This window comes from Emydura macquarii, unplaced genomic scaffold (assembly GCF_026122565.2).
Source record: "Emydura macquarii macquarii isolate MOO-44397 ecotype Brisbane River unplaced genomic scaffold, CSIRO-AGI_Emac_v2 contig_1253, whole genome shotgun sequence".
NCBI classification, from domain to species: domain Eukaryota; kingdom Metazoa; phylum Chordata; order Testudines; family Chelidae; genus Emydura; species Emydura macquarii.
This window is the reverse complement of record NW_027131390.1, coordinates 29,409,625-29,432,526: the sequence shown is the minus strand read 5'-3', so window position 1 is coordinate 29,432,526 and position 22,902 is coordinate 29,409,625. Positions and strand designations below refer to the sequence as shown.

At 39.1% G+C, this 22,902-nt stretch overlaps 1 protein-coding gene across 1 annotated transcript in view; it reads right to left on the bottom strand.

Annotated features, from left to right (window-relative positions):
* The window catches only part of PCDH11X (protocadherin 11 X-linked), an 887,832-nt gene that overhangs the window by 735,302 nt on the left and 129,628 nt on the right, over positions 1-22,902 (bottom strand). Inside the window, exons 4-5 of the mRNA XM_067548389.1 lie at positions 13,642-13,689; positions 6,521-9,007 (exon numbers count right to left, since the gene is read on the bottom strand). Coding sequence (XP_067404490.1) covers positions 6,521-9,007; positions 13,642-13,689 — 2,535 coding nt within the window. The remainder of the gene's footprint in view (positions 1-6,520; positions 9,008-13,641; positions 13,690-22,902) is intronic.

Here is a 22,902-nt window from a genome sequence, read left to right as displayed (position 1 = left end):
AAACAGCATGAGAAAAGCCCTTTCCTGCATCATTTCTCCTGTATACCATAAAGTTTGCCTGTCAAATTTCAACTAGGTAAATAGTTTTGTGTTCTGTGGAGTACTCAAGGTATTGAAGTATAATTATTTCTACAACAAGTTTGAATTAAAGAAGTCTCTCTCACACACACACACACACACACACACACACACACACACCCTCCCCCCCAAATTTGAGAATAGAACTCAGAGGAATGGTTGGCATACTAAGTAACAGTACATTACCAGGACTCCCACTAATTTATTTAATCAGAGCAAAAACTGAGTCCCCAGCTGCTTGTACTAAAATGTATCTGGAGGAAAAACACCGCAGCATGACCAAAAGCATATTATTGTGTTCTACCGGGTTTCAGTAGACACTTAATATACTTCCAGGCCACAATTCACAAGAATGTAAAACTTTGCTCCAAAGAGTCACTTTGCTCCAATCCTGGCACCATCAATCAAATGTATAAGCATTAGCAAAAGTCAGGAAGTAAACTGCTGAACAGATCAACTGTCCAATGGGCAAGAAAATGATACGGGAAAAAAGCTCACCAAGAAGACAGCAGCCAGTGTGGTCAGGACATTGCTGTAGGCTGCCTATCACTGTCAGTGATTGTCAAAAATTCTGCGAGAGAATAGGGGATGAAATAAATGGGAGAAATCACAGCAAAACATAAATCAGATCTCACTGATGATCAAAGTCATATTATGAACTATGATTGTGAACCAAATCAAAATGAGGTCATGGGCAAAAAAGTGACTGTAAAATGGCACTGTCTCAACAGCTATGCTTTCTGCATGTACTGAAAGTCAAATCTGATAAAGATTTCTGACAAAAGGAAGGTTTTTACTATCATTCAAAATTTTTCTGTTTTTCAGCGCAAACTGATTTTTTTCCTCATTTGCTGGGCCCCTTCCTTTCTTTTCCTTTTTTCAATTCCCACAATCTTTTTTTTATTTTTCAACCTCTGGGGGGGAAAAAAAGGAGGGGAAAGAATGAAAAAACAAAACTGAAATGTCTGTCCAATTTTCCATTTTGATTTATAATTGAAAAACAAAAACATTTTCCTAAGAAATAAATTTTTTTTTTCTAAATTTCCCATGGAAAAAAAAATTACTTCTTTTGACCAGCCTGACTTCAGTAGAATCTCTCATGTACATTACTGAGAGATTCAGAATCGGCTTTAAACTTCAAGTTCAGAATATCTCAAGATGTTCACAGCTGCTCCTTAACTACAATGTATGGTAGTACACTTCCATTGGGCCAGGTTACCAGTGATGATGATCAAGCCAGAAAGGGAAAAAAACAACAAGAATAACTAGAACTACTTTAGTAAATACTAAGAAACAAGCAAAACTTTTTGAAGGCCTTACGCTAACCTCTAACCACTGGAGTTTCAGAAACAAACATTCCCTGAAGACAATTTATCCCATAATTGCCTGTGATAGGGTTTCCTGAACTTTCTCTTAAGTATCTGATACTGGTTGATTACTGTTAGTGACAGGATACCAGTCTAAACAGATCACTGGTCTGATCCAGTATGATTGTTTCTGAATGGCTGTGAATGGAGATCAAAACATGGGATTGCAGCGCTATTAGAATGAGTCCGTGAGGGTGGCAGTGGTGCTTTTACTTGAAAACTAAAATAATGTGGTTCCCAGAATAATTGAGAAACAAATATGGAGCCCCACAATATCATTTTCACTGTCATATATAGAGACATAGCCACAGTGAGCCATACTCACCACTGGTGTGAGTCTAAGTGCACTGACGCCACCAGCAGTGAGCATGGCACTAAGTCCTACAAAGGTAGTTTATTTATAAAGGGGTCTAGCTCCCATTTTATTTATTTGTATTCAAGAGGAGTAAAATGTCTAATTCCCTTAGGCCATTTTGAAGAAATCAGCTAGTATCCTCACTACCAAGTGCCAGAGAAAAACATCTGTGCCATTCCTATTGTCCTTCATATCTGTGAGAGTACATGCTGATGAAAGCTGTCTGACTGATAGACCTGGCGACTGATGGCCTCTACAAAAAGAACAGCTACATCGCTGGCAGTGGTAGGACAGATTTACCTACACTGCCCAGTCAACGTGGCTCAGTCCTGATGTGGAGCCAGACAGAAGTTCATTCTCCAGGCCTGTTCAGTTCCTGACCTCTGTGCTAAGGTTAATAACAACAGTAGTGCCAGTTCTGGTGGAGGGACTTGTTCGTTCCTTTATGGTTGTGGACATTGACCCAGTCACATACTGCAGGCCACTGCAGCCCCACATGATACTTATGACTTTTAATCACTAAAAATGTGGATTAAATTTGAATCAGGTCACTCACGTATTAATCAATCTACATAAACGCTACAGTTTTACCTGACTATTTCTGTTTAAAAACACCTGCTGTAAATCAAATAATAATTTTTTTTTTAGAAAAATGTACTTGACGTCATTGACCCAACGTTCCCAGTGCTGCTCTCCTGCTCAGTTGTGCTTTCCTTTGCTTTCTAAGTGCAGATGAGGTAATATTTGTTTTCATTTTGACACCTCAGAGTGAGGAGTGACATTAGAAAAGATCACAGGACCCTAAAATAATTACTGCATGTCCTTTCAGGAAATGCCACCCACCTGCCTCAGCTGGTGGGGGAACTTGGTGGGGCTGGCAGTGAAGGGGGACAGTCCCAGCAGCAAGGGAAGGAGACACTAACTAAAGGTCACTAGGTAGCCTCGCCCCCGGGGAGTCTCTGGCACCCACTGGTCATCTGGTGGGGAGGAGTGTTGATTGGCCAACATTCCCCAGCTCCGAGGATTTAACCTGGCATTGGGAGGCCATATGGAGCCTCTTTTTGGACAAGAACATCTGTACAGGAATGTAAAAACAGAAGAAAAGGACAAGGCGAAGAGGGATACATAGTACTGGAAAAGATTGCAAAGTTTTAAAGAAGACTTTTGGCATTTTCTCTCTCTAGCCCCAGTTTTCAAATATGATATTTACTTTAGGTCACCCAGTTCTACAGTTGTGCATTCCTCATATATCCATGTTGATTTCCAGATATCCATTTGAAGCACCTAAGTGCTGTTTTAAGCGAATGTTTGGACACCCAGCTTTGAAAATTGTGCACTACACCAACTCATAAAGCATATACAAACTCCTATTGTATCTCTCTACCTGTGTTTATTCACTACCTACGTGCATATGGAATGACAAATAGAGAGAGAGAGATGGGATACATGTTCAACTTTATCAACATATTTTATTATAAGTCTTATCTAACTCCCAGTGAGCTTAATGGCAAAAGTCCTATTGACTAAAATGGCAGAAGGATCAAGTTTTAAGTTTGTTCTATAGTTCTTCTTTCTAGCAAACAAATATACCTCCACAGCCCCTGACAAGTTTATCAAAGTTGGCTAACAAAAAGTTGAAGACTTGGAAGACACTCAATGTCACCTCTGCTTTATGAATCCCTATTTGTCCTACTCTGGAAAACACTGCATTCTTACTAACAATTAGTCTCTTCACAGTCTATCACTTTGAAAAACTTCTTTAGTACATTAATTTTTAATACTTCACAAAAGAACACTTGCTATTCTAGAAGTTTCCATGTATTTGTGGCCATTAGGATTGATTAAATAATTACTGTGAAATGACATTTTAAAAAATAATATGGATTATTGTTATCTCTCTCTACCCTCACACACACACACACACACACACACACACACACACACGGTATTACATATGTATCATGCTTTTCCTTCTTATGCCATTCTAGACCTCTCCGGTAAACATCCTCATTCCAATAATTGCAATCATTGTTAGCATCAGGATAAAGCACACATTTTTTCGCAATTTGGAACCATTTATTATTTATTTTTAAAAATTAGAGTATTTGAGTTTTTAACCTAACATTCTCCTTCAACGCTCAGTCCTGCCCTACAGCTTTTTGCAAAGTCAGTGAATGCATGAAGCAACAGTTGCATTAATCTTAAACTGCCATTAATCTTTGAGGTTGGAAAAAGGGTGTATAGCATGACAACTGAAATACTGTGGTTCTGTAACAAGCTTTTTTTAGTCCCTCCACAGGCTAATAGAACTAACTGAAAACTTCAAATTATTCTGCCTTGAGTCACTCACTTGTATCCAACTCACATTCCTAGATGGAGATGAGGCAATTCTGTATATAAGAAACAGAGTCTTTCATTATTAGGACCAAATGTGACTGTTTAAAGCTATCTATTAGACCTGCAGGCCAACAGTTAATTTGGTTCTCTTTACTTTTCTTAAAAATATGTTTCCCTTTATGTAATAAAATCCAACACAAAGGCCAATCAAGTTAACGCCTTTCTTGTTTCAATACTTATATAGGGTGATTAACAGAATTGTTCATATTTTGCTTAAGTAATGAGAGCATTCATTTCGATGTTTAAAGTAAATGTTGTTTGCAAGTGAATGCAAAAGACTGTTGCAGGATGAGTTGTTAATATTTCCCCAGTTCTGTGTTCATTGCCAAGACACAAACAAAATTAAATCTAAAGGAGGAGGACTGCAGATTTAAACAAAATCAATACTATAATCCCACCTTGCACTAACGTCTCATAACGCTCATATTCACAGAATTGCCCTGAAATAATTTCAGGGGTGAGGAATCCTCCCAAAGCAATGTGCTTTTTTGCCCCATTGGGGGGAAGGAGTGCTTTGACATGAGTCCACAGGGGCTAGAAGCACAGTGAAGACTGCATCGTTATTCCCACCCCCATCTCTGCCAAAGGAATTGCCTTCCATTCTATTCTAACAGCCCTCTCTGGCAAATGGCTGGATGGTTCCAGAGGGTGCCACAGGGGGGGAAGGTGACGAATGCTTCATCTTTGAGTAGGTAACGGTGGACTCTTTTGGCTCACAGGGACCTGAGGCAAAGCCCTCTGAATGTAATAGAAAAACTTCCATCAACTTCATGGGCTCTGGATCAGGCTCCAACAGGTGCTGAGAAAATCACCTTCAAGTTCAAGAATAAAATCAATACACACGTGCACACGCTTCTATTGCATAATTTAAATTGAAAACTAATTCACTCAAATAGCCTTAACAGAAGACATTCAAATCTTCAGCATGCTATTAGCCTCCCCACCATTGTTTCTGCTGTCTTAGAAATATGAAGAAATCCTTTTCTAATCCATTTTCTGTTAATGTCTCTTAGCAAAAGATAATGCTTTGTACAGAGCAAGGATTTTGTCTACCTCACAGGCTGGTGTTGTTAAAAAGAAAAAGCAGCAGCAATCTTTGTACGCTCTAGACATACAATGAATCAGAACATTTTCTTCAGGCTCCCTTTACTTTCACCACTTCGTTAATGAAACTACCTACAGAAAAGTAAATCTTAACCTATGGACTGATCCTCAGCGAAGGTAACTTGTCAAAACACCACTAAAGCCTATACACTAAAGCCTGTACCTTAGCTGAGGATCTGGCCCTGTATATAAAAAAATGTTAGCAAGTCTCATCTTCTATCATCAATAATATTGTATTTACTTCTTTTATTGCATAGATACCTCATGACTAACTCAAATAAAAGCATGGGACTTTTCTTTGTACGGAGGAACGACCACTGATGGAGGAAAAATTCAGCTAAGTAACAAAAGCTTATCACAAACGTATTAATGAAGCTCTCCAGAATCTAGATTCAATTCTGAAGGGGCTTCCATTGCTTTAATAAGCTTTTCATTAGGGTCTTAAAAAGCAAAAGTGCTTTTTAATCATCATCATATTTTTGCCCTCCTTGTTAATCTGAGGGGCTTTTTATTCGTTCTTATGACGGCTGCTCTGAACTGTACAGCAGCTAGTGTCTGTATGGTCTGTACTTGGCCCTGAAGGTGACAGCGGGAGGGCAGTGCCTGTGATGCTTCTAAATTTTCCCACTGTTTTTCAGTGCCGCTTTATACGGTTGATAACGTCAGTCAGCCAGTTTTTAGTAGCCACATAGTAGGGTATGTTTCTAGTCTGCAAATGGCACTCAATCTCTCAGAAAAAAAAATCTTGCCTGCTTTTGAGAGACCTTGAGGTACAGCTCTGTCCAAACGAAGGCTCCAATTCCAGACTCCATTAGCATTAAGAACCACTTATCAGATGCTGCAAAGCTTTATTGTTTTCCACCTGGCCTAGATTACTTAGATTCCTGAGCATACAATGCTAGCCAGGACAGTGCTACACAACCCCTCTTTGTTTTACAGAGCTGCACAGCCAAATACTATGTTAATGCAGGAAGTACCATACTGCCATCTACAGACAGGAATATCCCCTAATATCATCAGTATTAAAATTCAGTACTAAATTTCCCCACAGCCAAGAGTCACTTTATTCTAATTTTCTCCCTTTAACATTGATGAATCACAAACTGTTTATATTTCAATGTCTCAGCCAAGCATGAACTTTCAGGCTTTTAATCTTTATAGACAAAGTTATTCTGCACAGACAGAGAAAGAGAGAGAACAGCTAGAAACTTTGTATTACCTGTCTGGTGTGGATGGGGCCTGGGGTCTTGAAGCCACCTTGACAGCTGCATTCGGAGACACTGTAAGGGTCCGAGCTGCTTGAGGAGCACTTGGAGAGTGAGTCACAGCCCACCACAAAGGTATTATCCAGAGGCAGCTCCTGAATGACATGGTGCTTCTTAGGGGGGACAGGAGTCTCGGGTTTAATTTGAAAGGTGGGCTGTGGAGAGGCAGACTTGTAATGCTTTGCTAAATCTGGGCTGTCAGGCTTAAATGTGGTTGGTGTTGTGGCCCAGTTATATTTTCCCATAGTCTGTTCTTCTAGCTCTACGGGAATGTCTAAAGTGCCATTTATATGCTCATGGCCAGGATCGTCAGGCTTAGATTCTTCAATTGTCACAAAGTTGAGAAGGAGGCTTTTAGGAGAGCGCTTCTTCTTCTTCTTCTTCTTCTTGATCTGTCGGTTCTCCTGGTTCGGGGAGACCCATTCCCCACTCTGCTTGCTTTTTTGGACAACCTTGTGCCGGGGTGTCTGGCGGCATCGTACCAGAGCAGTGACAAAAATGACCAGGATGACTGTCATGGTGCCTGCAATTATAGCAATAATGATTTTGACATAGTCATTGGTCTGTGGGGTTATCTCACCATCCCCGACATTCTGGCCCACTGGTGTTTCCATATTTCTGCGCACTAGCTCCTGCACATATGAACCATTGGTGATTGTCTCATTCACAAATAAATGCACCAGTGCTATGGTATAGAGAGACTCTGGCTGTCCTAAATCATTGACTTTTATCACCAGCCTGTGTAAGCCATGATCTGCTGTGATTACTTTCTCTTTCAGAGTAATGTTGCCTGTTAACTGATCGATCGTAAACAAACCTCTTGAGTTCCCACCTATAATGCTGTAGCGGAGCTCTGCATTCATCCCTGTATCATTGTCAACTGCAAAGACTTTAGTCACCACAGAGCCTGGATTGGTGGCTGTTGGAACCAAGTCATAGGAGTAGTTAGATGAAGGGATAATGAAAACAGGCCTGTTGTCATTCACATCAACTACATTTATGGTCACTTTGGCAGTTGAAGAGCGTTGCATTCTTCCTCCATCTACAGCCTTCACCTGGAAAGTGTAAGAACCTTGTTGCTCTCTATCAAATGTAATATTGGGTCTTATTACACCAGTAAGTGGATCAATAATGAAATTCTCTCTGCCATTTAATATAGAGAGACTAACTGCAGCATTCTCTCCAGAGTCAGCATCAGTAACTGTGATGAGCCCCACTGTGCCATACATGGGTAGGTTTTCTGGCACGTAGAAATTATATTCATTGTGGGTAAAAGCAGGACTGTTGTCATTCTGGTCCAGAACTGAAACTGTCACAGTAGCATTGGTCTGCAAGGGTGGCATCCCATTATCCTTAGCCAGTACAGTGAAGGAGTACCTGTCCTGCTTTTCCCTGTCCAGCTTTCTCACTGCTGTCAGAACACCTGTGCGGCGGTCCAAGTTGAAAATAGGGGGTGCATCTGAACCCAGCATATAGCTGATCTCAGCATTGCGTCCACTGTCTGCATCTGTAGCACTGATCTTGGTCAACTGGGTACCGGGAGCGTTGTTCTCAGGAATGGAAAGTCCTATGACAGGCTGTGTAAAAACTGGGGCATTGTCATTCTCATCTTTGATTTTGATCAAGAGCATTGCAGACTGATTTAAGGGAGGTTTCCCTGAATCAGAGGCCACTATTTTAATGGCATATTCCCGCGTAGCCTCATAGTCTAGAAAAGTGGCAGTCTCCAATAGAAACTGATTGTCAAACACTGGTTTTAACCTAAAAGGGACATCATGGTCTGTGAAGCAGGTAACTTTTCCATTCAGATCAGCATCCTTGTCCATTACTGTAATGAGGGCAATTTTTGTATTGAGCGGTGCTTTCTCAGACAGAAGCACAGTCCCATTCACTGGATTGATAATGTATCTTGTGTCTATAGATGGGACATTATCGTTAATATCTGTGATATTTACCGTCACTGTTGCTCTTGATGGACTTGAGCTGCCATCACTTGCCAAAACAGTTAACTTGTGTACGGGTGATTCCTCCCTGTCCAGTTGTTCCTTAATTGTGATGAGACCAGTGGCGTTATCTATGGCAAACAGTCTTTTGGCCAGACTGGAGATCTGATTGCTGAAAAAGAAGTGGATCTGTGCATTGGAGCCCAGATCAGCATCAGTGGCATGGAGCTGAGAAACTGAGGTGCCCACTGGAGCATTTTCTGGAATGCTAACTTCTATGTCATTTTCCTTGAAGACTGGTCGATTGTCATTCACATCGGTAACGGTTACTTGCAGGATGGCTGTACTGGATCTTGGAGGTGTTCCACCATCTTCAACTTTAATCTTCATCACATACGTGTCCTTCTGTTCCCTGTCCAGGATCTGCTGGACAATCAGCTGTGGCCACTTGTCTCCCTCAGGTGTTTCAATTATATCAAGTCCAAATACATTTTGACCCTAGAAGACACAGAAAGGGAAACCATTTTATTATTATGGAAATATGTTATAAATAGATGCACATATCTTTACTGTACACAGGGGATCCCATGAAAATGTATGCCTTTATATGTGTATTTATACATTTACTGCTAGATTAAGCCTTTAATCTTTGCCTTGAGCATCGGGATCTCCATACCTGCACCCCCATAGCAGCAGGCCTGAGAGGAATTGTGATTCAGAGCATCAAGGTTTCTTTTACTGCTCCCCTCTTGCAACTCCTGAAAACATATGGCTTACTTCCTATCTTACACCTGGCCAGTGTGTGTGGGGCAGGGAGAAGGTGTCAATGGTCAACTTATATCCTACCCCATGTTCACAGAGGGGCAGTATCCACAGAGCTAGGGCTGTGCCCCACAACAGGCCTGGATCCAAGATTTAGGGAGGGCAAGCAAAAGGATGGGGGGGAGGGGATTTATTCCCTTGTTCAGCGGAACAAGACAAGGGTTCAATCTGCAGCATTTGGGGGGAGGGGGGTGAACTACACCATATTGAAAAGGGGATTACCACATAATTTAGGATTCAAGTGGCACAATCACAACTGAGACGTATTGGGTTATTAGAAATACATGAAAATGAGGAAGAATTATTCTCCTTTTAATCACAAAGTATTTTATATTTGCAGTGAAATTTACATTCCAAGTGTGAAAATAAGATGTTTTTTCTTATGAATTATATCTTAGGACTATTACATTTACACTCTGAGTAAATAAGATCCTGTAATAGGGTTTGCTGCACACTTTATGCCCCTCTTACAGCAAAATAATGCATTTATATGTGGACACACTGTAAAAATTCAGCTTCTCTTCAAACTGTGGGGTGGACAGAGTGATCTAAAAGTACTGTGCTCTCCTGCAGGTGGAAGACTGAAGTCTGGTTCCCACTGCTGGTATCTCTCTGTGTCAGCAGACGGAATCTTGCAAAGGCAGCAAACACGTCCCCCCAAGGAGAAGGAAGTGATTAGCAATGATCAATAGCAATCTCTCTGACTGATGAAGAATGGTGTTGACAGATTCCAAAGGGAATCTTGACAGTCTTATCTCCCTAGAAGGATGGGGGATATAGTGTAGGCATTGAAGATGGGTGTGTAACATGGGTGAAAATGGGGGTTCAGTGAGGCTCAGATAAGATAGGGGTGCAGGAAACAGTTAGGATTTTATGTATGTATGTATTTATTTGTTTTTAAGAACATTAATGTCTCATTATGCCTGTCACGTTTATGGTCAGAAACAAGTGCTGCTTACCAGCTCTTGCTATACTCATTATAGGGCTGATTTGGTCACCCTTACTGATGCTGAGCAGTAACTTACTACAAAGTGTTTTCATTGGCTTTAATGTGTCTACTTACTTAGGAAGGAGCTACTAAGCGTGAGTGAGGGTGGAAGAATTGGGCCTCCTATAGTTTTATTTATTCGTTTTAATTTATACACAAATTGGTAAAAGCATCTCTCCATGGCTCTAGATTCCTCCAATAAAATTTACAAAGAACACTGTCAATTTAATTTACAACTAACATTAGTCAGATGTAAAAACTAAAAATCAGTTCTTCCTCATTTACAGCCTCATCATCCCCCCCATCTCACAAAGGCTAGGGGGATGAGATGGTCTCTGCAATATGCACTTCAAATCATCCAATTTAGGGTATTTAAGTCCCTGGCTGGGAGAAGCGGTTCCAATACGGAGGAATCCTCAATTAGGAAGCATAAATACATTGTACCCTGCTACCCATAATTAAATCAGTACATATGTGGGCCTAATGCTGTCTTGTACACAACTGTGCATCTTCCATTGACATCAACAGTAGCAGAGTTGTTGCAGATGAGGGCAGAGTTTGACCCTATTCATCACAACAACCATATATTTTGTGGCAATGCTGTAATATCCCCATTTCAAATACAATAACCCAATTCTCTACCCCTTGCACAATGTCTGTCACCCCAATAAGTAATGACCATTGACAAACTACAACAGATGCATGGATTGGAAAATAGATCTTACAAGTTAACAAAACAAATGTAGATCTTGCTTCTTCAGTGGAAAATGGGGGCAGATACCAACCCTGCCAATCGTGACTGAATCAAGTTCTATATTTTATGAACCAAAGGGGTTAATTTCTAAAGCAGTGACCCCAAGACAGACCTTCTTTTTATTAAAGACAAGTGATTCTTCTCCCTCAGAGATAGGATTATCATGAGTGGATTACTGCAGGCAACCTTGCTAGCAGTTGTTTAACTTGGACTAAGAGTCTTATTTATTGCAAAAATACTGAATTAGATAAACTGCTCTTTCAACACAGATTTCCAGAAAAATATAACAGGAGTGGGGGGAAAAAGTCAGTTTTCCTTCAGTTCTTTATTTGCACACAAGCTGACAGATGTGCATTGATTATTCTGTCATTAGCTCCTGCAACTACAACAAACACTGTATACAGACTTTTAATTCATGCAACTACATACTCAGTTTAGCTTTTCTTTAACTATCACATGTGACAAGAGACACATTTTTCGTTACAGCGTATGATTTTGGCTTAAACATATAACTTCAGTTCCCGGTCACTAGCAGTAAACTGCTAGGGAAACAGCAAAAATTCAACACAAACTTAGAATCTTCATTGAAAATATCAGCATTTTAACAAAATGTTTTCTGCAAAACTGCTACCATATCGAATGTAATAGGGATTAATTGAATACAGAGTTCTATAGAAATGATTCTAAAAAAAATGCCAAATATAATAGAGAACTAGCTCTTCTATGAAATTATTAAACTGATCTACAGCAATAAATAGCAAATTACATTCCTGTTATATTAGGGTGTATCTAAATGGTTTCTGGGAGCAAGTTTCACAGTCCAGTTGACAGACTTGTGCTAGTGGGTCTTGTGCTGGAGCACTGAAAATAGCAAAGTGGATGTTTCAACTCAGGCTGGAGCTCGGGTTCTAAAGTCTAGGGAGGGCTTTAGAGAATGAGCCCGAACATGAAAGCAATGTCTATACAGCTATTTTTAGTGCGCAAGCATGGGCCCTGCCACCAAATCTGTTGATCCAGGCTGCAAGACTCACTGCCAGCAGCTGTATAGCCATACCCTCAGAGGCTAATTTTAAAATGCTAAAGAAAAGTTATTAGTCTCCATTAAACTTCACAGAATCAGATCTTTCCATATGGGGTGCAGCCTCCTACACCCATCTTTTCCCTTCATCCCTTTTATCTCCAAACTGACAGCAATGAGCAGTTAGGGGATGGCCTAATTACATACACTGAATGATTCTGCCCATCTGGCAGAATTCCTTAGAAGCATCTATAGAATTTTAGAAAATTATATCCCTGCTATAGAATTCTTTAGGTTGGGTTTATTTATTTTTTTTTAAAGCTATAGAAAGGATATCAGTCTGTAAATTCCACAGGTTTTTTTAAAGCAAAATCTACATAACCAAAGTAGTTTCATTCCTCTTAAATTGCATAGGACTTTTCCATAGGAAGAATACTGTTTTCCTATACATTTGTAAACATCTTAAGGGTCACTATGCTGACACAACTCATGCACAGATGCAATAGGTATCTTTTGTAATTACACTGATAACTTTAATACTCTCAGAAAACGTATAAATATACACAAAGCCAAGTTTAGGATGCATAGGGTCAAAAGCATATTTTAAATTGGGCAAAACACATGAGTAGCAGTAAAGCCAGTCAAAGTGACAGTTAATGCCGATTAAAAAAAAAATGAAGAAAAACTAGTGGTACATATTATTTAAATGATTAAGAATAGAGTCTGTGCCATTAAATACACACTTTAACCCACATATTGTGAGAATTGAAAGCTCTCCCACTTTAAACAATCTTTGAAAAATGATGAAACATTCAACTACAAATGTACTTTTAAGAGAGTATAAGACTCTGACCGACTCCTCCACGAGCAAAGAAATTTAGAGTTAAGAATGATAATCCAGGCTCAGCTATCAGCTTTAACTCTCACCAGAACAAACACAGAGGATGAAATTCTGGCTCTACTGAAGCTAATGGCAACTTTGGCATTGAATTAAATGGGTCAGGATTTCACACCGAGGGCCAGATTCTGACAACTTTATTCACCAAGTTGTCCCACTGCATCAATGGGATTATTCCTGGTGTGCTACTCAAAAGCAGCAAAGGTATCAGAATTTAGCTCATAATATAAATATAATAGAAAGCTAGCCCTTATAAAGTATTTTTCACTTTCAAAGTGCTTTACAAACAATACCCTGGAGGCAGGGAAGTATTATCCCAATTTTATAGATGTGGGTAACAAAAGAAAAGTTAAATTACCTCATTTTAAGACATGATAAGCACTGTAACTCCCATCTATTCAAGGCAAAAGAGGCTTCTCTTGCCAGAGCCAGGATTAGTATTAAGGAGCTCCTGGCTCAGACCATGAGACTCTCTCAAAAGAGCAGCACAGTAATATGCATTTAAGCAACAGTATCAGCCCAGATTTTCAGTTTTAACTCTGCTTCCTCACACTATAAGACCATTCACTTCACTGGAGTCATGCATTGCATAGAGAGGTTCTTGAAATTACAACTCACTATTTTTGTTGAAAGAACTCCCTGCCATATTTACCTGATCATTCGTAATGGATCCAAATGTCCTTTTCGGAGCTGTTTTGGGCTGTCATGTAAATACAAAATTAGAAAGTTTTTTTTTAAAACATGTAACATTGAACTAGACTGGAAAATACACAGACTATTCAAACACGGATACTCAACATAGTGAATTGGAAAATCTCTTTCAGTGCTATGAGAGGCTAATGTGCTAGGACTTACAAGGGAGATCCTAGAATTCATTCCTGTACAACAGACTTGCTTCTGGCATATGCGATTCTGCAGTATCAGAAGCTGTTTCATTGAATTCAGGAGGTTTCAGGATACTGTAGTAAGAGCTAAGCTTAGCAGCAAATATTTGCATGATTGGGCTTAGTTAGCAGATCACTGACTGGATGAACTGGAAAAGCAAAGCCAGGGTCAGTGCAGGTGCCATTAACATGGCCTGCAGTGGGCATGACTACTCAGGAATTTAAGTTTGTGAGCCTGTAAACCGATAGACAATAGCAGCTCCATTGGATGGTGATGAGCTGATATACCACAATGGTTTCTTAAATAATTAGAGCCAACCTCCCCCCCATGCTAAAAAATCCATATAAAAATGTACAATACTGTGTGAGGCATAGCACTTTGGATTTAAAAATGGAATCAGTCTGTTTGTGATTATTTTTGAGACCATCAGAGAGTGTTTGTTCATGCAATACACAAATACAAAGTAGATCTTCTAAGGTTCATAGTGTCCTTATATCTCATTAGAGGACAAAGCTCAGCACCTCACAGAATCAGGCCCAGCCTGGCAAGAAAACTCATTCTTAATATCTAAGGCCCTGTTCCTGCAGACATGTTTTAACTTAAGGCACTTTACTCACTGTGCATAAAATTAAGCATATTTTTAAATGGACGAGAACCTAAATCTTTTTAACAGATTGTACAAACGACAGCATCTATGCAGAATGTGTATAAGAAATATTCAAAATGGTGATGAAATATAAAATAAGCAACTGGGCCCATACAGTTTAACCATCCTAAAATGCAGGAACATACAATTCAAAACATGTGTGGTTAGATAATCAAGCTGCGAATCAGATAGGATAGTTTGCTGACTCTTTGGTACAAAATTATTTTAAACTACGGTGACCAGATGTCCTGATTTTATAGGGACAGTCACAATATTTGGGACTTTTTCTTATATAGATACCAGTTACCCCCGCACCCTCTCTCGATTTTTCACACTTGCTCTCTGGTCAACCTATGTTAAATATATAAGTCATTTGTAAAAATAATGCTTTAATAAGAAAAACATAAATATATAAGCACCTTGCATCCAAAAGATTCTAAAGCGCTCTAAGAAAACCCCCATAATAGCTCAGCTATTTGCTGGCTGCTGAACATTTCAGGTATAGCCAAGTAGGAAACATTTGCAGTTCTGCTGAATATATAAGGTAGGTCCCAATGTTCTGTTGCTGTCAAGAGAATTCCAATGGAACACTGCAGCATAGCAGGTGCCATGGAGAATGAGCCAAGAGAAAGTATTACAGTAAACATAGACATTTAAGATTTCCAATGCAAAATTATACAGGAGCTGCAAAATGGGACAGGTTAGTTTTCAGATTTTGTTTTTAAAAAGTATGCATTTTTCTTTCAAGCTTGACACTTTGAATATGAAACGTGTGAATTCCCAAAGCAAAGTTAAACCCACTAACCACAGAGTTACTGTAGATAATAGGTAAATACTAGCACATTTATAACCATGGTAGCATGAATGCCACAGTGCTAATGAAAAGGGACACAGGTCTCTAGTCTGCTGTCACATAATGTGTAATTCAATTTTTTATTCATTTTGAAAGATTGCGTTGCATAACGCAACTCTGTAATTTAAAGCACACAGACTTGTCACTCTCTCTTCTGCGATAGTGCGTGCAACTTGGGTTGCATTAAATGTATGCAACGGGGGTGGAGGGCGGAGCTGGTATACACATACTAAAAAACTGCAGAATGGCATCAAAGAACCATCTGAAATTAGAGATCTGTGAAATACTTGCAACACAAACAGAAATCCATGGAAAACTCACTTGCTGTGGGGTTTCATTATAAACTTGAAACTCAAGCAAGGTTTGTCAAACATCTGCTGAGGATAAAGAACAGAGGCCTGGAATCAAGTAAGCTTGTGTCAATGCATGATTTTGTATCAATACTATGCCCAGTTGCTGTTTCATATGTTGTTGATGTAAAGCCTGCTGAAACATGACAGTGTTAACTAAGCTTTGCTCAGAGATTCACATCCAAAATTTGAAGTAGAACTTGGGGATTCTGAATTTGCATAAATCTAAGATGAAGAAAATGTCTGTAAATTAATCTGTACGGAAATATGTTCATATCCTTGCCTAAACTGTACATATATGAAAAATCCAAGGGCAAAATTCATTTGGTGGACTACAAATTTAATGGATGATATTGGTCCCAAGTGCTTAAGTATTTCTCAGCCACAACTTATGCTCTTAAAAGAACCATCCTAGCTGTAAAGCACAACCGAAGCTTTTCTAGCCATACACTCAAAGCCTAACTACTTACGTTATATAGTTAGAGAGCATAATACTGGGCAGGGGCTCAGCACAAAGTATAGATAAGGAACCATTATTCCAAAAGAGAGGGAAAGGTAAGAAATACAATTGGCAAGGCAACAGAGAATCAGTAAGTGGTTCAAAGTATTGTAATCTGAACAAAAAGGAGGTTTAGCAGGAATACACAAGCACTGAAATGCTCGAGAAGCTAAATTTAATGTTATTGCAGAACGACTGACAGTAATGTCTCTTGCTGCTCCTTAACACCCCAGGGCAGGTTTGTTCTTTCCCTCCAGAATTTTTCCTAACCTTGATTTCCCCAAAGCTTCTTCGGATTCGACTTCTCTGTCAGTCTGACAATTTTATTCACAATTCCTAAGTTTGAGAAAGCTGATGAATGTTCTTTGACCAAATTGTGAACACAAAAAGGTCTATCCCACAGAATAATTGCCTTCCATTCCCTCATACAAGTTCTTTACACATGAGTTTAGCTAAACATACTAGTAGTTTCTTTAAATGTATGATTTATATAGAAAACGACAATTGTCAGTGCAGTCGTCCTGACACGAAGGTGCCATTAGCAGTTCTATGGCCCATCTAGGCCCTCACAAACCTCCCTTTCCATTTCATGTTGCGAACCCTAGTGATGGTTATCAAGACAGAGTTCCAGTTTTTGTAAAAGACTGTATCTTTCCATATTGCAAGGTGTTCTATACCAAAGAAGTAATACAGTAATAACCTCAGTTTGTGTAAGAATACTTCATCTCTTGTATTTTCATGCTCTCTCTCATCCTGAGTAAACTAAGGCTGCCACTTTTAATAGTTTCCCCTCCAACACAAATTCACCATATCACACTATTATAATGTTTGTACTTTGGTAGCAGCACACTGTTTCATCTTATCAGGATGTAAAGTCATGACAACATGAAATAATTTGAAGGTCATTTGCGTGGTTCTGCAAATTTAGCTCAAATGAACTTGCACCTAGGTGTACCACTGAAGCAGCCAAGTGCCTCACAAACATTAATCAATGTACCCTCACAATACTTTGAGGATAAATTTTACATATGGGGATCTGAGTAACAGAGAGAGTACATCACTTGTCCAACATCATGCAAAGAGTCTTTGGTACATCCAGAAATTGAACCTGCTCTTTTGAGTAGCAGTCCAATGCCTTAAACTCAAAAGCATCCTTCTTTTAGAGACAGTCTCCCCAAAAGGGGACAGGTAACAAATGTACGTAGGAGAACTAGAAAAGTGGATTCTTCTGCACATCACATCCCATTATGTTGAGACACATATTATGTTGAGACACACACTCAAACACACACACACTTCCTACTGAACAGGAGAGTGATTAAGTACATAAAGGACAGTTTAAGGTATTGAATATGACTGAGCTTTGTTCTAAATGCTTCCATTTTCTATAGCCTGAAGGAGGGTTGCAGAAACATTTTCTGACCCAGCAAATTTTCCCCTTCTTTGTAATGGCACTAGGATTTATACAGTGAAGAAAGGATTTGGGATTTACATTATGTATTTCTGTTCTTTATTTTATTGCAAAATTGAATTTTTATGATAGTATATTCTACATGTCAAACAATTATAGATCTGATCTGCATTTGCCAGTTAAGGGTAGCAGGGACCAAAGAACCAATCATCTGTAAATACATGATTACATGTTTCATGGATGTCACTTACCAACATATAATTGGGGTTCAGGAAGTGTCAGGTAGAAAGCTATCCTGGGTACTCTTGGAACAAGAGTTAAATAAAGAGCCCATTTTTCTTTAGCAGCCAGAACAAAACTGACATCCACTTATGCACACGAAAACACAAGCAATGGTGAGTTCCTTCTGAGAAACTTCCTTACTCTGAAAACAAATGCTGTTCAGCACCCTTATCATTTCCATTCATTTCAATGGGAACTGAGGATAACGGACACATGACTTTAAAGAGACAAGGCTAGTGAGGTAATATTTATTGGACCAACATCTGTTGGTGAGAGAGACAAGCTTTTGAGCTACACAGAGCTTTACCTCAGCTTTTTGAGCTCTGTGTAGCTCGAAAGCTTGTCTCTCTCACCAACAAAAGTTGATCCCAAAAAATGTATTACTTCATCCAACTTGTGTTGCTAATATTCTGGGACTGACATGGCTACAACAACACTACATACATGTGGCTTTGGCTCATATGCACAGTTATGGACTGCACAATAATCTCATGCAAGAGAGCATTTTCTCTTAATTTGTTAGTGGTATTCCCCCCCCACACACACACACTCACACATTCACAAATAAACGTTGGGGGGTTGTAGGCCTCAGAGTAAAAACTCCTGAAAATAGTATGATGCTAAGCCCTTCTGAGACCTTTGTTCTTTGTGGGGATTTGTAAAATCAAAGAGAAAGTTTGTGTTGAACATTGAGCTCCCCAGGGGACCATTTCTACTTTTGAAAGAGAAGAAAAAGATATGCTTTGCCAAAAAAAAAAAAAAAAAAAAGAAAGAAAGAAAAGAAAAAAGTTATCCTTTTTTTGCATACTTCTGGGAAAGAAACAGCTGAACCACCTTACTAAAATTCAAAAGGTGTTTGACATAAGCATGTGCAAGATGCCACTTCACTGCCTATTGGAAGGTAATAAATAACACGGCACTTTCAGAGTTATAAATCTGGTACAGTTGCCCAGAAGAAGCATATAGTGTCAGTAAGTACTAAAAACTAGTTGCAGAGAGATTGGATTCTAAAACTGATTAAATAAAGGCTGTTTACTATCTTGATCAGGCAATGCTAGGAACAGATCAAAAATCTGTTTCTGAACTTTTTCTGGTGCTTGATTTCTCAGAAAACCAACCTGACTTCCTCATTCTTTTCCTCCCACGTATCCCTACTGTCAGTGATTGGTATATATCAGAGTCAAAACAAGAAAAGTGTAAGTTCCAAAAAGATAAAATATATCCCTGCTAAAGGGCAAATTTAGAAGTAAACAATGAAAAAAATGACAGCATGCTGTATAAATGTAGTGAAAACTACAGTACATAAATCTTCATTCCACTAAGCATCATTATTTAGCAATTTATAGTTTACTATAACTAAACTGGATTAGAATTAAAAATCTAGGATCAAAACAATATTTTAAGTACACAATTCGATAGGTAAATACATAAACCTCCCCAATATTGTACACCACCTAATTGTATCCTAATTGTTTCCAAGGCATTTATTAAAACAACATAGACAGATGAATTGGGTTTTCTGGTTAAGAAACCACACTCCTACAAATGATCTCATTTGTGTTTATGTGTATTTTATTTTTTATACTGTCTTCCGTATTCCTGACAGTGATCTACGTGCACCCAATTTCTCCCTTCCATTAGACTCAGCAAAAATGATGAAAAGATCTAAGTCATCTAGTCCATTCTTGGATTATATCCTGTAGTATATACTTGAGATATTTCTACCCCAAATTTTATATAGTTCAGATGATGGACTTTCACTAGAGAAAGGAAAGTAAACAAAAATATCTTTTTAATAGAACCATTAAGATGCCTTGGGTATTACGATCATTTTTACCCATCCTCTCCCTTTACCTTTTCCTATCTGTTTATAACTTCCACTATATGTATCATCTTGACTTTACACTGTCATTTCTGTGCCAGGTCTTTGTATTTGGTAGGTGCATGGAATATTTTTCAGCACTTAATAACAATTAATTGAAAAATAATTCTTTTAGAAAACTAATGCCCATTTTTCAGGAATGAAAACAACACAATTCCATAGGCAGCTTTTATAGCCTGCTCTAAAGCACAGTCTCTACAGGCTACACAGGAGAAGAGTTTACCCCCATCCTGAGCCTTGGCTTTATCAGCTATGAGCTTGTCTTCAGTGCTGGTGGCTCAAGTAATAACTTAAATTTTATAGCTCCTAACTTGACTACTGGCCACACTAAAAAAACCCTTGTGTGTGGTGGTGCTTGTCAGACTACAGTGCCAATTAGAACAACTTATCAGCTGCTAACATGACCTTTCTGTTGCATGGACGTAGGCTAGGTCCACTCAAGTGTCACTAGTTCTCCAATGCCTTCCCACAATTCCCTCTGCATGGGAGGCACAATCCGGGACAGCAGCTCACAGATTATAGAGTTACATGAAAACCAGCTGCTGGATAGGTCATCTATCCTAGTTATAGAATTAAGACTCCACTTCCATCCCCATTTAGTTTTACTGTGCAAAAATTGGTCCGCTGGGACCATATGCACAGGAATCCAAAGAAGAATGTGAACCTGAATGAAATCGTTTTTGATATTCAGTATTATGGCTTTCAATAAAGGAGTCTAATAACGGAAACAATACTTCCAGCAGCCAATGTGTTGTTAAGGTTTTCCCTATTATGCTGCTAGGTACAAGCTGATTAGTTCCAACCACTGCCTAGAATGGAAAGCCAACCAATCATATCACAGTAATATGCATATTAATACAGCTCTCTATGTTCAGTTTTTGCTGATTTCAGAGGCAGAGAACAAAGTATGCTACATAGCATCACCTCATACATACCCTTTGATATGTAATGACAATCTTTCAAACAGACGCGTGTCAAGTACTGCATTACGGACGAAAAATAAGTTATCACAAACACATTTCTGATAGATAAATTCATTCTATCAAGCCCTTTGCTCTAATATACTGGAGGGAAATGCAACAAATGAAAGAAAAACATTCCCTTTACATGCTTGTTACATTAGCCAGGTCCTTTTACAAAAGGAAAACAAACAACAAATTGAAGTTTTCTTTGTTACTGTGCCCAAAGACTCAGTGCACTGCAATGCTGACATAAGACTAACTGAGCCACCCAATGCTAATATGAAGTTGTACTTCAATCTCATTGTTACAAAGCAAGTTCTGAAAGTCACCTCTTCTTTAGCAGTTCTCTTTAAATATTATCTGACCAGTACAGCAGAAATGCAGAGTGTCATTTTCTCAGTTCTGCCAAATAGACCTGTGGTAAGTGTGATTTTTAAAGTCTACACAGAAAATTGCATGTGTTTGTAGTGAAATGCTGGAAGTTTTGAAGTTAAAACTTCAACGGTATGGAAATAAAATATGTATTAATTTCAAGTAAAATGAGAGCATAGTGTATTATCGGTAAGGAAAACAAAAAGGAAATGCAAATATTACTTATCTGATTAAAACATGCAAAATTGAAATGGAATTCAGTGGAAAGAGATTTCAGCGAGATGCATCTTTCTAAAATCATCTTTAAAGAGAAAAAAGCCTAAATATTTCCTAGAACCGCTATGTGTTTCTGTTGCAATGGTGCTTTGAAAAATGAACTGAAGACCTCCTATCTTCTCTCCTCTGCTATGCAGAGTTATTTTTGCTAAGGGCTATTGGCAGGACTGACACTGAATCTAAGCATTTATACAAATCATCAATGTGGTATCTAAGTACCTTGCAGAGACTATAGGAACCATGATTCACTATATAGATATGTAAAGTGGCTTTGTTTCCTTCCTTTTTCCCCTCAAGTCAATTGGGACAATGAGTTTTGTTTGGTTTATTCTGTCTCTTTCCCTCTCCACCTCTTCCTTCTGATCCTGTCTTCAACATGCCACATACACACGCTTCCCTCACACTGACTTTTATGACCCACAAAAAACATGGGCCAAAAAAGGCCAGTGCTGCGATCAGAGCATTGACTGGTACTCTGCCAGCTGCAGCTGGCATTCAACAGAAAACTGTTGAGGTAGGAGGAAAAAGAGATTGAGGAGTTGGGGCAGAAGAACAGAGAAACTGAAGAAATAACAGCACAGCCAAGTCCAAAGAATAAGTTTCCTGGGGGCCCCTAAATCCAGTCCTCAACCTCCAAATAGTTACTGTCATACTTTAAGTTGCATTCTCAACATGGAAAAGCCTCCAAAAAGACAGCCACAGAAGTTTCATAATTATCTTTAAAACCTCATTTTAAAGAAAACCTACCTGGAGAATCTGTATTTTCAAGGCATAAGACTTCCAAAAAGTCAAGGGACTGTATTATTATACATGAATTTATACAGCAAACATCACAATAGCCCTAGTAGAAGCCACTTTACAATTCAAAGAAATAAAAATCAACAGCTCTATAGATTCAAAACCAATAACACAATCAGGATTTCTTGTTCATTTTTTGTTACATTCACGAACCATCCAATATAGGCATTTAGCATATTTACAAGAGGCTTTGGGTTTAGTTTACAGCTCCAGACCTGAATGACTAGGGTCACATGCTTATAGATAAGCAATAGCTATTGGACTATTTATCATAGAAGATTAGGGTTGGAAGGGACCTCAGAAGGTCATCTAGTCCAACTCCCTGCTCAAAGCAGGACCAACCCCAACTAAATCATACCAGCCAGGGCTCTGTCAAGCCACACCTTAAACACCTTCAAGAATGGAGATTCCATCACCTCCCCATCCAGTGCTTCGCCACCCTCCTAAGGGAAATGTTTTTCCTAATATCCAACCTAGACCTCCCCCACTACAACTTGAGACCATTGCTCCTAGTTCTGTCATCTACTACCAACGAGAACAGCCTACCTCCATCCTCCCTGGAACCTTCTTTCACGTAGTTAAAGGCTTCTATCAAATCCCCCCTCATTCTTCTCTTCTGCAGACTAAACAAGCCTAGTTCCCTCAGCCTCTCCTCATAAGTCATGTGCTCCAGCCCCCTAATTATTTTTGTTGCCCT